The 14,756-nt window shown below is 45.1% G+C and overlaps 1 protein-coding gene across 2 annotated transcripts; it reads left to right on the plus strand.

Moving 5' to 3' along the window:
• Positions 1 to 925: 925 nt before the first annotated feature.
• On the plus strand, positions 926 to 9,372 carry LOC104581959. 2 transcript variants are annotated; one of them, XR_001405975.2, is made up of 4 exons: positions 926 to 1,364; positions 7,493 to 7,568; positions 7,658 to 7,731; positions 8,989 to 9,372. XR_001405975.2 is itself a non-coding variant. In XM_014898445.2 (3 exons), exon 3 carries the CDS (start codon positions 7,743 to 7,745, stop codon positions 8,829 to 8,831), a length of 1,089 nt encoding a protein of 362 aa, XP_014753931.1. In that variant the 5' UTR covers positions 928 to 1,364; positions 7,493 to 7,568; positions 7,658 to 7,742; the 3' UTR covers positions 8,832 to 9,372. The 2 variants fall into 2 exon arrangements, 1 of the variants encoding a protein (XP_014753931.1); XM_014898445.2 differs by having other exon boundaries at positions 928 to 1,364; positions 7,658 to 9,372.
• Positions 9,373 to 14,756: the final 5,384 nt, after the last annotated feature.

Raw genomic sequence — 14,756 nt, forward strand, 5'->3', positions numbered from 1 at the left:
GTAGGCGACAATTGACCCATCGTCGGCACTACCTCCTACGACGTCTTTCTCGGACCCCGTCCAAATGCATAGATTGACAAGTCATCGCCGTCGCTGCCTTTAATGATCCAGAGTTAAATTAGTCGAAAATTTACAGATTTATTTTATATAGAGACGCAAATACAAATTGTAAAGCCCAAACAAATGTACATCTAACAATGATTTAATATTTTTTCTTAAAATTAATCCAAATAGCCAATAATTTGATGTAACAGTGAAGGCATCTAACACGAGTTTGTCATTCTTTCATCCATGTATTCTTAAACAATATCAGTAATCCCAGTTTAAGATGTTATTCTTGCGTTTTATAAGTTTGTGAACTAAACTGTTAATTTGATTTAACGTATATGCTCGTGTACCCGAGCTCATTTACTCCTTGGCACGCCCTCGCCTTCGGTAGTTGGCCAGCTATACCACCCTCCCTCCCTCTGCCCAACTCGTTGAGCTCGTCTCCTCCTCGCGCGAGCGCCTTTACCGCAGGTTGATCTCCCCTCCAATTCTCTTGCTCCCGACCGTTTCTTCTCTCATCACCCCATGAACGGACTCCACCCGTTAGCTCCCATTTTCATCATCTTCCCAATTCGCAACTGAGGCAAAAATCATGCCCTATCTTGCCCAACTGGGTCCTCCCCTCCTCCTGTGTTTCACAGCCGTTGATCGAAGCATCGTACAAAAATCTGACCGAAATGGTCGTACGTGAAGTAATTCCGATGATACCTTATCGCCTTTGCAATAAATACCAGTTTTTAAATAGATATATAATAATCCAACATGGTACTTGGATAAGGTATAATAGATATATAATAATCCAACATGGTCGTTTGGATAAGGAATGCGACAATATGCCCTTGTTGCTGCTTGACCAGAAACAGTAGATGGTGATAGGATCAGGAGGCACCGGGACAAATGAAAGAGTCAATGACATCTCCGAGGGCACTTCCAAATCTCTTCCTATCGGTCAAAATCTGTCAAACTGAGAGTCCAAGTTTGCACGCCTCGCCGCCGCGCTCACCTCCCGCTGTGCTCCTAGCCGCCCTGCTCGACGGCCGCCTCCTACGTGCTCCTCGTAGCCGAGCTCACCGGTCGCCTCCCGCCGTGCGTCTCGCCGCCGCGCACGCCTCCTGCTCTTCTCCCCATTCACGGGTGCCGGCTTGCCCGAACACTGCCGCGCGCTCCCCACTTCGCCAGGGCCTGCGTCGGCCGGGCCACCGACACCGAGGATCCCGGCTCGCGCCCTGCATCGACTGGGCCACCGAGAAGCTCGACCAGGACTCCGCCCATGAGCTCCACCCCAACTCCCGCTGTGCCTACTGCATCAACAAGAGGTACCAGACATCCTCGTTCTTGGGTAGGAAAAAGGACCGAAATCATGGCTATATGGGGGTAGAAGACTAGTACGAGATCTGCATCAGCAATTTGGTAATTGAATCGAGGGAGAGAAACTAGTAGTATGAGACAATGATTAGGAGCTGTTTTTACCAAGCTAAATCAGTAGCAGCTATAGAAGTAGAACCGTCTTGTTTTCCATCAGAAATTCAGAGAGAATCAGGACCTTCGTAGTCAGATAAGGGATCTGATCAGAGGAGAGGACTTTTTCTTTCTTTTGGGTTATCGTTTCTATGCAGCAACACATACTGGGCCCATGGCCATAGAAATTAGGATGAAGCCATTGATTATGTTCAGTAAAATTCACCCAACACTTCACCACTGTTATGTGCAGATTTCTGTACAAACAAGTGTTTCAGCTTTCTTGTGGTTGAAATATGAAGAGTAACATACTTTGTCTTCAGCTTACTTTTGGTTATTTTACTACTCCTCTATCTTATCTCTGAATGTCAATGAGTCAGTCCCAAATATGTGCGATTCAACCAAGCATCAAAATAGTGCCAGCTTTCTCTTCCAACAACAACAACAACAACAACAAAGCCTTTAGTCCCAAACAAGTTGGGGTAGGCTAGAGGTGAAACCCATAAAAACTCGCAACCAACTCATGGTTCTGGCACATGGATAGCAAGCTTCCATGCAGCCCTGTTCATGGCTAGTTCTTTGGTGATATTCCAGCCCTTCAGATCTCTCTTTACGGACTCCTCCTATGTCAAGTTTGGTCTACCCCGACCTCTCTTGACATTTCCAGCAGGCTTTAGCCGTCCGCTATGCACTGGAGCATCTAGAGGCCTGCGCTGGATATGCCCAAACCATCTTAAACGATGCTGAACAAGCTTCTCTGCAATCGGTGCTACCCCAACTCTGTCTCGAATATCATCATTCCGGACGCGGTCCCTCCTTGTGTGGCCACACATCCACCTCAACATGCGCATCTCCGCCACACCTAACTGTTGAACATGTCGCCTTTTAGTCGGCCAACACTCAGCGCCATACAATATTGCGGGTCGAATCGCCGTCCTATAGAACTTGCCTTTTAGCTTTTGTGGCACTCTTTTGTCACAAAGAATGCCAGAAGCTTGGCGCCACTTCATCCATCCGGCTTTGATTCGATGGTTCACATCTTCATCGATGTCCCCATCCTTTTGCAGCATCGACCCCAAATATCGAAAGGTGTCCTTCTGAGGCACTGCCTGCCCATCAAGGCTAACCTCCTCCTCCTCCTCCTCCTCCTCGGGCGTAGTAGTACTGAAACCGCACTTCATGTACTCGGTTTTAGTTCTACTAAGTCTAAAACCTTTGGATTCCAAGGTTTGTCTCCAAAGCTCTAACTTCCTATTGACCCCCGTCCGACTATCATCGACTAGCACCACATCATCCGCAAAGAGCATACACCATGGGATATCTCCTTGTATATCCCTTGTGACCTCATCCATCACCAAATCAAAAAGATAAGGGCTCAAAGCTGACCCCTGGTGCAGTCCTATTCTAATCGGGAAGTCATCAGTGTCGCCATCACTTGTTCGAACACTTGTCACAACATTATCGTACATGTCCTTGATGAGGGTAATGTACTTTGCTGGGACTTTGTGTTTCTCTAAGGCCCACCACATGACATTTCGCGGTATCTTATCGTAGGCCTTCTCCAAGTCAATGAACACCATATGCAGGTCCTTCTTTTGCTCTTTGTATCTCTCCATAAGCTGTCGTACCAAGAAAATGGCTTCCATGGTCGACCTCCCAGGCATGAAACCAAACTGATTTTTGGTCACGCTTGTCATTCGTCTTAAGCGGTGCTCAATGACTCTCTCCCATAGCTTCATTGTATGGCTCATCAGCTTAATTCCACGGTAATTAGTACAACTCTGAACATCCCCCTTGTTCTTGAAGATTGGTACTAATATACTCCGTCTCCATTCTTCTGGCATCTTGTTTGCCCGAAAAATGAGGTTGAAAAGCTTAGTTAGCCATACTATCGCTATGTCTCCGAGGTCTCTCCACACCTCAATGGGGATGCAATCAGGGCCCATTGCCTTTCCTCCTTTCATCCTTTTTAAAGCTTCCTTGACCTCAGACTCTTGGATTCGCCGCACAAAACGCCTACTGGTATCATCAAAGGAGTCGTCGAGTTCAATGGTAGAGCTCTCTGTCTCCCCATTGAATAGCTTGTCGAAGTACTCCCGCCATCTATGCTTGATCGCCTCGTCCTTCACCAGGAGTTGGCCGGCTCCGTCCTTGATGCATTTGACTTGGTCAACATCCCTCGTCTTCCTCTCTCGAATCTTGGCCATCTTATAGATGTCCCTTTCGCCTTCCTTCGTGTCTAAACGTTGGTAGAGGTCCTCATACGCCCGACCCCGTGCTTCACTCACAGCTCGCTTTGCGGCCTTCTTCGCCATCCTGTACTTCTCTATGTTGTCTGCACTCCTATTCAAGTATAGGCGTCGGAAACAATCCTTCTTCTCTTTAATAGCCTTTTGGACATCATCATTCCACCACCAGGTGTCTTTAACTTCTCTTCTACTTCCCCTTGACACTCCAAACTCCTCTGAGGCCACCTTACGAATGCAAGTCGCCATCTTCATCCACATACTGTCCGCATCACCCTCTTCCTCCCAAGGGCCCTCCTTAATAACCCTCTCCTTAAACGCCTGAGCAACCTCCCCATTGAGCTTCCACCACTTTGTTCTAGCGACTTTGGCACGCTTATCCCGCTGGACACGAATCCGAAAGCGGAAATCAGCCACCACAAGCTTATGCTGATGGACAACACTCTCCCCAGGTATCACCTTGCAATCTAGGCACGCACCTCTGTCTTCTCTTCTCGAGAGGATGAAATCAATCTGGCTACAGTGTTGACCACTACTAAAAGTCACTAGATGTGATTCTCTCTTTTTAAAGAGGGTGTTAGCTACGATCATGTCGTAGGCTAGAGCAAAGCTTAAGACATCTTCTCCTTCTTGGTTCCTAATGCCATAGCCAAAGCCGCCATGCACCCCCTCAAAACCTGTGTTAGATGTACCCACGTGGCCATTGAGGTCTCCTCCTATGAAGAGCTTCTCGCCACTCGGTACACTCCTAACCAAGTCCTCGAGGCGTTCCCGGAACTCCCTCTTGGTGTTCTCATTGTGGCCTACTTGCGGGGCATATGCACTGATAACATTGAGAACTAAGTCCCCAAATACCAGCTTAACCAGGATAATCCGGTCCCCACACCTCTTGACGTTTACCACTCCAGACTTGAGGCTCTTGTTGATCAAGATGCCTACCCCATTTTTGTTTGTAGCCGTCCCCGTGTACCATAGCTTGAAGCCAGTATCCTCCACCTCCTTCGCCTTCTGTCCCCTCCATTTGGTTTCTTGGACGCAAAGGATATCCACACCTCTCCTCACCGCTGTATCAACTAGCTCCCGAAGCTTACCTGTCAAGGACCCTACGTTCCAGCTACCTAAGCGGATCCTCCTAGGCTCGGCTAGCTTCCTTACCCTTCGCACTCGTCGAGTCAAATGCGAAGACCCTTGCTCATTTTCCACTACATCCGGGCGTCGATGTAGCGCGCCACTAAGGATGCGACGACCCGATCCTTGCTCACTTGTCACCGTATCCAGATCAAGATACGGCGCACCACCTAGGGGGTGACGGCCCGGCCCTTGCCCATTTGACACCACACCCGGGTTCCGGTATGGCGCGTCGCTAAGAGGGTTACGCCCCAACGAAATTCTTTTGGGTTTCATCTCCATAAGAGTGGCTGGGTTTTTTACGTTGGCTCGCCAAGCCTATCACAACCCTCCTCCTTTACTCGGGCTTGGGACCGGCTATGTTGAGGCAACATAGGCGGAGTTGCCAGCTTTCTCTTCCGTGCTCTTGAATTGAGCACGTGAAGGCTCTTCCGTAGGTGGTGTTATAGACTTATAGTTGGTGTCCCGTTGGCCCAAGATGGCATGAATTTGAAGATGCACACAACTACTCTTTCGGTTAGAAGCTCCACAAGATTCTTTCCCAATGCCTTCCATACTCAGAATGCAGCATCATTCCTTTAAGCATAAGCCGATTTTCGTAACGAAACCGCGAAATTTTTCATTAATGAAATTGGCGGCAATGTTCCTTTCATTGGAAAAAAAATCTCGATGGCGCACCCCGGCACGCAAGGAAGGGCAGCCTGATCATCTTCGTGCCGGTAAGAAACAAGAACATCGTTGTGCTATATACACGGTCTTCAGGACTCTGGAAGAGCAACCGTTGGATGGATCCTCTGTTTTGTGCAGCAGCCGGTAATTTGACCATGCATGTGTGAGCATATGGAATTAATCGATCGAGCAATGTTCGACATAGCTATTTATCTAAATGGAGGAGTGGAGGTCGGACTAGTTGCTTGCTTGCGACCAAATACGAGAGTCATCTCTCATCCAGGATGTGACTATCTAGTGTCAAGCCACCACTATTAATTGCTCTAAGTCTTACGGAGTACTCGTAGTAATCACTCCTAGACATCATCTGCACGAAGTTAGCTATAGTACTATGCATATTTAAACCTGTACTGCCCCATTATTGATATAGTTGGCTCGTGTAATTTTGTTATTTCTTCGATCCCTATATATGTAGCCCTATCTATGCGGTCTCAACGCTAGAGAGGTACTATAGAAGTTGGCAGCTAGAACAAGTAAACTACAAGGGCACATGCACTCGTTGTGTTTACGTAAGTACATATAGGCCGGGTTTACGATTAAGCAAACATGTATGGGAGAGACTTTTTTTGAGAATAGAGGGCACCGGGATAAACTTTTAGAGTCGATCTTGTAGTTTTTCTCGAATCGAATTCTTTTATGGTACCTAAGATTACTACTAGGCGTATCCACGTTCTTTAAAGGTAATTCCACCTTTAAGCTAGGATTCATCACATGCCTCTGATGTTGTCACCAAATGCCGTAGTGGTTAGATGTGATATTACCTCTAAGTTGGGTCTCATACCTAAGTCACTACTAGAAATCACAAGTTTCCCTAGGGTAGATGTGTTTCCCTAGATCTGATTTTAGTTACTCTAGGTAAAGTAAAGGTGCAAATAGTGTAACTCTAGGCAGAGAAAATTTGCATCCAAAAATAAATATGAAGTAAACTTTACCTTGAGTTTATTTGACCCCTAGGTAAAGAATGCCACCTGGCTGAGGAAAAAAAGCTCATGGCGGGCAATTTGCTTCCCTTTTCGGGTCCATCCCGCGCTTTTTCACCGTCACACGCGCGATGCTTTGCAAGGGGCGCGCAACGCTTTGCACGGGCCCAGTCGACAGTGAGAGAGTTGAGCGAAAATTTTCTGTTCTGTGGGGAAGGACCGCTCGGGTTGCTTCTCTTTCCCCTCTCGCAGTCGTCCTCCTCTCGCAGCCCTCCTCCTCTTGCTGTACCCACGCCGCCCCACCCTCCCTGGCCAGCCCCGCCCACCTCCTCTTGCTATACCCACGCCGCCCCACCTCCCCGGCCAGCCCCGCCCTCCTCCTCATGCTGTACCCACGCCGCCCCACCCTCCCCCGCCCGCCGTACCAGCGCTGCGCCGCTGTTCCCTTCTGTCTCCGCCCCTCCCCGCCATATCCGCGCCGCGGAGAACTGCCTGCGAGGATGCGGTCGCGGTGACCGTTTCTGGAGGGATTCGCTGAGGAATCTTGGCAGCAGCGGGCTCCCTGTGGTGGTTGCCCCTTGACCACCCCCCTTCTGGTTCGTGCTCTCTCATCTCAATTTTCTCCGGCGCTCTCTCTCTCCCTCTCTAATTTCTAATTTTATTTGCTATGTGTCATGATCTATGTGTCTTTGTAATGATTTCAGTCGATTGATTTGGTTGTCTGAAGCAACGATTTGCTTTTGCTGGCTGTGATATCTCAATGTTTGTGAAATCATGAAGTTTTTATCAACTGATATAGTTCCATCTTCTACATGTGTTATCTAAATATCTTATAAATTGAAGGAGCGTTGTTTGTGTGGCACATGCTCAGTGGCAGACCTAGAATTTGGTCATGACGGGGGCTAAATTTCAATGGCCAAAGTATATAACTAATTTATTGATGCTCTTGTACGTATTTTGAAGGAGCAATTTTGTGAAGCCTGCTGTTCAGAAGTAAATGTTTTGAAAGCTTGGTGTTTCTGAAGCTTGCTGTTCAGAGGTATATATAATATAGATACGACCAAGTGCAGTACTAATTATAGCATTATTTTGCTTTGTCTAATTAATTTGTACATCGATTCTTTTCAGAGAAATACAAGTTTTTGCTGGCCAAATTGAAGGAATAAAGAACAAACTGGTCTTCTGTGCTACAAAGCAATCAAGTAAGCATTCCATGTCTTTTGAACAATTCCGTGACTGGATGTACAATGGTTGGGATGAAAGTGGAAGGCATTCTCAGGAATGGATTAGAAACACCAATGAATTTGTGAATCATGCTTTTGATGGGGTTCGTAGTGCCAAGTATGGAATTCGCTGTACTTGTGCAAAATGTTGCAATGATATTAGAAGAACAAAAACTTTGATGACCTCTCACCTCTGCCAATGGGGTTTTATGCCCAACTATTATAGATGGACATCTCATGGGGAGCAACCTAGAAGTGAACCTTTAAATCACAATACAGACCCTGCCAACACTTTAGAGGAAATGTTGTGTGACTTTGGGGATTCTATGCATGTTGATAATGATGATAATGTAGAAGCCGAGCCTACACCTGATGCCAAAGCCTTTTATGCAATGTTAGCTGCTGTTCAAGACCCCCTGCATAATGTAACAAAAGTATCACGCTTTAGAGCAGTAACAGAACTGATGGGCATCAGGTCAGTCTTCAACCTTTCAGGAGAATGCATCAATAGAATACTAAACCTAGTAGGGGGCATTCTGCCTGAGGGTCACACATTGCCATCTTCTTTGTATGATTGCAAGTCTTTGTTAAGTGGTCTGAAAATGCCGTATATTAAAATAGATGCATGCATTAACCATTGTATGTTATACTACAAAGAAGATGAGAAAAAGGTAGTGTGTGATTTCTGTAAGGAACCAAGGTATATAGAAGTTCCATCTGATGTCACTCAAAGGAAGCGTAAACCAATCCCAAGGGTTGTCTTTCGTTACCTTCCATTGATTCCAAGATTGCAAAGATTGTTCATGGAGCCAGAAATTGCAAAGCATATGAGGTGGCACATGGAAGGCATGAGGGAAAATGCTAACATCATGGTTCACCCAGCGGATAGTGAATCATGGAAAGGTTTAAATGAGGATGGATTTGCAGACGATCCTAGGAATATGAGGTTGGTAATGTGTACAGATGGCTTCAATCCATTTAGTTTCGGGGCAACAACATACTCTTGCTGGCCTGTATTTGTTGCTCCTCTTAACTTACCCCCCGGTCTAAAACGGAAAACATATTTCTTAGCATGGTGATCCCTGGACCAAAGGGTCCTGGCAAAAACTTCAATGTGTACATGCAACCTCTAGTTGATGAGATGAAAGAGGCGCAGAGGGGGGTACAAACCTGGGATAGTTTTCGCAAGGAAAATTTCAATATGATGCTACCACATGATTGTCGTCTTATTTTCAGGAGCACAATGCCAGCTCAAATTTTTCTGCCGACGAGCCTGCGCATGCTGCAGATCAAGATGCGTTTGGAGGTTTCTTCAATGAGATTGCAACAGGCGCAATTACGTTCTCATCGTTACTCATGAGTAGCCATAGCAACTGAATAGGTCTTGCTTATGTAGTTTTTTGGAGTAGCAAAATCTAGCTACTTACTGATATGTGACAATAGTTGATATGGGACAATAGTAGACATATCGTGTCATATTTTTTGGCCAAGCTAACTCTAGCATGCATGTACTGATCTCATGTACTGATCTGTCACGGCTGTAATCTGATCAGACATGTTATTTGAACGAAGACTGAGAATGAGTGAATATAATGTCTCCTGTGAAGTTTCTGTTGGTTATTAATTTCTGCCCCATTCGAATATATTTGAATTACGATCATTTCAAATTCAAATATTGTCAATATGAATTTATATATGGTCAATATGAATTCCATATGGTTCCCTAGAGTGTAGTTTAGATCTTACTAGGTAAAGTTCTCTAGGGAAAGATGATGATGTGGCAAATCTATTCAAATATTGGTCCCACACCTTTCCCTAGAGGTAAATTGACCCAAGGGATCATAACTTTCCACGTTGGCACATAACTGTCATGTGATCTTTTTACCTAGAGTTCCAGCCACTAGGGAAAAAAATATTCTCCTAGAGTTGTACAAATGCCCCTAGGTAAAGCCATCTTTCCCCACCATACTATACCTAGGGTTCTTTCCTTAGTGCGGTCACTAGGTAAAGCCTTTACCTAGTGTTTTTATGCTTTTCCCTAGAGTATTTGGTACTAGGGAAACCTGTGATTTCTAGCAGTGAGTAAAAGATGCATGCATCTTTTCCATGATCTCACACTCTCTCTTAGTTTCATTGTTGCTTACTGCTTAGAGGTTGGCACTAAGTTAAGATTACTGGCCAATGAGTGTGATGATGTTGACCACACATTTGACATTTTGGTGCAGACATGACGACAGTTTGGAGTAGTATGCAGTGTTGGTCAAAATCAAAGACGCTTGGACCGTGGGAGCAGAGAGCAGTGGCCTGTTATCGTGTTGAGCAACAATGCTCTATGCCCGTTTCGTCCGCACATGAATGGTACAATGGTCAAAAGTGCAATTACTATTCTCGGTAAAATCAAAGGAGAATGATACTGGATATATCCTCTTTAATTGACCAAACATATATTATAGGAAGAAAAAAAAATCAAAGGAGAACCCACATTGGTACTGTACGTGACACGCTGACCCAACCTACCCCCACAACTCTTATTGCTACTAGCTATCTCAGCCTATAATCGTTATTGTCCCTGCAACTGGATTGTCGATCTAGCCTTTTTTTTAGTGTCATTTGATCGACCACGCGCCTATAATGTATATGACGCGCCTATAAGTGGACTGCGAACTCCACTTATAGGCTTGTTGTCCAAAAAATGTTGATGAGTTTTGGAAATGGAAGGCATCAGGGAGACAATCTCCGATTTGACAAGATTTAGGCTTGACTGATAATGAACACCTCGGAGGTTCATGAAAGGCCCTAGGTAGGTGGAAACAACATGGAGTTTGCAGTCCACACTGCAAGAGGGTCAATTGGGCCGTACAAGACAAAGAAGATGAAGCCGGAGCTGCTCGGATAGAGCCTTTGCAAGTACTGACGGTCCCGACCTTCCTTGATGCACATGTTTGGACTATACAGCTAGCCAGCTAGCACCAGGCCGGAAAGGATATACCATGAGAGAGCAGCACTGTGATTACAGAGTATTGCACTCCCTCCGACCGGAATTACTTGTTGTTGAAATCTGCGAAAAATAATTCCGGCCGAAAGGGAGTATACGTAATATATTTGATAGTTTGGTATGTAAATTGTTGTAGGCAGCCAGATCTCCTAGCTGCTCCAACAATTACGGAAACGAGAAGGCTGTACGTGTGTATGATGATTTCTGTATGGTTTTAATACGTACGATCACAATTTATTGCTTTCCACTTGCTAATCTTCATGCTATGCTATGGCCTGAAATCGGATTAATTGTATCATGTGGCAACAAATTCGTACCGCAATATATATCGCACGGATCACATTGCTGGTTAATTACTAAGTCAGTAGGAAGCACTACTAGACCAACGTCTGCACGAACCTAGCTAGTACGTACGTGCATATTTAAACTTGTATACCCCATCATTGCTATAGTACTGTCTCGTTTAATTCTTCAATCCCTATATATGTATAGGTCAGTCTGTGTAGTCTCGACGGTACGCACGTATATATAGATCAGGTCGGCAGCTGGAACGAGTTACTACAATGGAACACAATATACGCCGTGTCCATGTACATATATAGGCCAGGTTTACTCACTCTTGAGCAAACATGGAAGAGCTCATGAGAATAGAGGGCACCGGGATAAATTCTGAGAGTCGACCTTGTTGTTTCTCTACGTGAATTGAAGAAGAACGTCGCGGTCGATGGGCTCGATGCTTAGGCCGGTGCGTTTTCGGACGTGGATTTGGAAGAATATGTTGCCCAAGGCGATGCTGTTGATAAGGCTCCCAAGAACTTGGTATGAGCCCGAGCTGGACCTGCTTCCCAAGTTCCTTGAGGACTGCTCTGCTCCGTCGCTGCTACCAACCCCGATGATGGCTGGCTGCGAAGGGCTGATAGATCCGTGCGACACGGCGAGAGGGCGCACCGCGGGCTAACTCTCCACCATAGATAATAAGTACTGTTTTTAAATACTCCTTCCTTTTTAACATAGAATGGGCCTAACGTTTTTCGAGGTTGAACTTTGACCAACGATTAGAACAATATAATATGTAGATTAATGTTTCAAGTTTTATATAGTTGGAAACATTTTTGAAATACGAATCCAATGATATAATTTTTGTACCACATAACCCTCAAATAATTAGTCTACCTGTTAGTCAAAGTGAAATGTTGAAATACGTGCGTGTCATTCTTTGTGAAAAGGAGGAAGTATAAACTGGTTGATTAGTATATTCGGTCGTTGTCTATACACACACTGCAGGTTCATGTTTTTGTTGACAAGTTGGACAGATGCACCGTATTACTACCTCCGTCCAACAATAAGGGGTGTACTAGTTTTCCTTTGACCAATGATTTGATCACAAATTACTCTATTAATATATAATTATATGACATAGTTTCATATCCATTATATTCCTACTCAAGAATATTTGCTTATGATTATGATTTTGATCACATTAGTCACATATTCATGAAGTAATTTGTGGTCAAGAGCTTAGTCAACCGAACTCTAATATGCTCCTTATTGTTGGACGGAGGGAGTACATTTACATGCTTTTTGAATGCCATCTAATTCTAGTCCCAAAAAATTCATAATTGAAGGTCTTAAAGAACCCCTGTTTGAGTGTGCACAATCAGTTCGTGTGAACAATAATACAATGGCATAGTTAAATGCTAAATGTGTAGTATGTACATACAGAAAACGCCTACGGATAATTGCAGTTCTACGGATAATGAATTAATACTACTGCATGCGAAGAACCTGTCGAAATTTGGGCTTGGGACCAAATGCAGTGAAAATAAAGAATGCACAAATTCTTCTCTTATTTCAAATCTCTTGCACTCACGTTATTAGCTTATTCATTCATGCACCTGATCTTTTGTTTTAGAACATGGGGATTGACGTGGTTGCTCCACCCTCCACGGCAATGCCCATGGTTATGAACTTGTGTTTTCGAGGAAAGGATGTGTGCTTGCGAACACGTCGGCTAACAAGGAGACAGGGGCAAGATTTACCTAGTTTTGGAGCCCTCGTTGAGGTAATACCCCTACTGTTGCTTGTCTGAGCTTCTATTGATGATGGATTACAAGATCGCCGAAAGGCTACGACGTGCAGATTGGATGTGGCGTGGTGTGTATGCGAGAGTAGATTGGTCAATGATCTGATCTCCTCTCCGGTGCCCCTCCTAGTCCTTTATATAGGAGACTAGGTCTCGGGTGTAGAGTCCGGGTAGGTTACAAGTTGAGATAAATCCTAAGTCGGTTTCCTTATCTTAACTTGCGCCGCACTCCAAGGTACTTGACCTTCATGGACCGCGGTGGGTCATCAAGCGGGCCTCCAGTGAGGCCATAGTAGGTATTCCGAAGGTGAGAACCCGGTAGGGTGTAACCACGTCAGGGATATCGACGAGCTTGGTGACAAGCCTGAGCAAAAAACCCACCTTTCGAACCCAAATTTCTAACTCAGCCAGCCCCAGCCCATATATACATCTCTCTCACTCCTAGTCGTCCTGTTGCTTATCTGCCCTGTCTACTTATCTTTTTTATCCAGTCTGAAGTCCAAGCTTGGCAATGATGTCTGAATGTTAGAATATAGTTGTTGTGGATCGAATGATACTACAAATGATTTGAGATTTGGTCGAGTTCGTTAACAAGAGTAAGAGCCGTTAAATTTACGTTGGTTGTCTAATCGCCGTGTTATATATAGTATGTGACCAAGTATGGGCATGCTTTCAAGCAAATGGTGACGGGTTTTGAGAATAGAGGGCATCGGGAGGAATTATCTTAGCCAACCCATTGGACCAATAAGAAGCCAATCTATGACTTGATCATGCTCAGCCTTGGTATCTACTCAGCAGGTTAATGAGAGGCTGGTTCTCTCGGCATGTAAGAGGTCAGAGGATTTGCTTAGGAGTTTGCGATGAGGTTCCTTTAGGGTTAGTAACTATTATCCCAACATCAGAGTTATACAGAACTAAGATGACAGAGCTTACAGCTTATTTATTGCGTATAAATTTGACAGGGATCATAATGAGATTTGAAAAACAAGTAGTTGTGTTACCAAGACTGAAGTCAATACAAGCCATACACAACTAACAAGAGCACCATATACGGACAGACAATGCTCATAAAACCGCACAGTTATGGTTTGTGTCATTTGTGTCCATAAGTACAGTATATTGCACATATAGTTTTCTTTCTTTCGTAGCACTTGCTTCTACTGTTGAGAAAATAACATTATGGTCCATAGCTTCATACCCATCATGTAAAGACGGTAGCTGTTTTAGGAATGCGGCAAAATATGGCCTTACTGCTGCTTGACCAGAAACAGTCGATGGTGCTAGGATCAGGAGGCACCGTGACAAATGAAAGAGTCAAGGACATCTCCGAGGGCACTTCCAAAGCCCTTTCAATCGGTCTAAATCTGTCAAACCGAGAGTCCAAGTTTGCATGCCTCGCCGCCGCGCTCACCTCCCGATGTGCTCTTCGCCGCCCTGCTCGACGGCTGCCTCCCTACGTGTTCCTCGTAGCCGCGCTGTGCCTCCTGCATCAACAAGGTACCACGCGGGAAATTCAGAAATTCAGAGATTCAGAGAACATCAGGACGTACCTTTGTAATCAGATAAGAGATCTGATCAGACGAGAGGATTTTTCTTTTCTTTTGGGTTTTATCGTTTCTATGCAGCAACACATACTGGGCCCATGCCCAGAGAACGAAATTAGGTTGAAGCCATTGATTATTATGTTCAGCAAAACTCACCCAACACTTCACCTATGTTATTCGCAGATTTCTGTACAAAGAAGCGTTCAGCTTTCTTTTGAAATCTGAAGAGTGAGCAATTCTGCAGTATTTGGGATGTACCACGAGGTACCGGTACCTCCTCACAAATTTCCAGTCCTCTGCTGATCTGCTCCCACCGGCGCTATCCAAACCAACCCATCCGGCCGCCGCCTACCTCACGGGGCCCTAGCTCCAAACCGCCCAG

This window comes from Brachypodium distachyon, chromosome 1 (genome assembly GCF_000005505.3).
Source record: "Brachypodium distachyon strain Bd21 chromosome 1, Brachypodium_distachyon_v3.0, whole genome shotgun sequence".
Classification (NCBI taxonomy): domain Eukaryota; kingdom Viridiplantae; phylum Streptophyta; class Magnoliopsida; order Poales; family Poaceae; genus Brachypodium; species Brachypodium distachyon.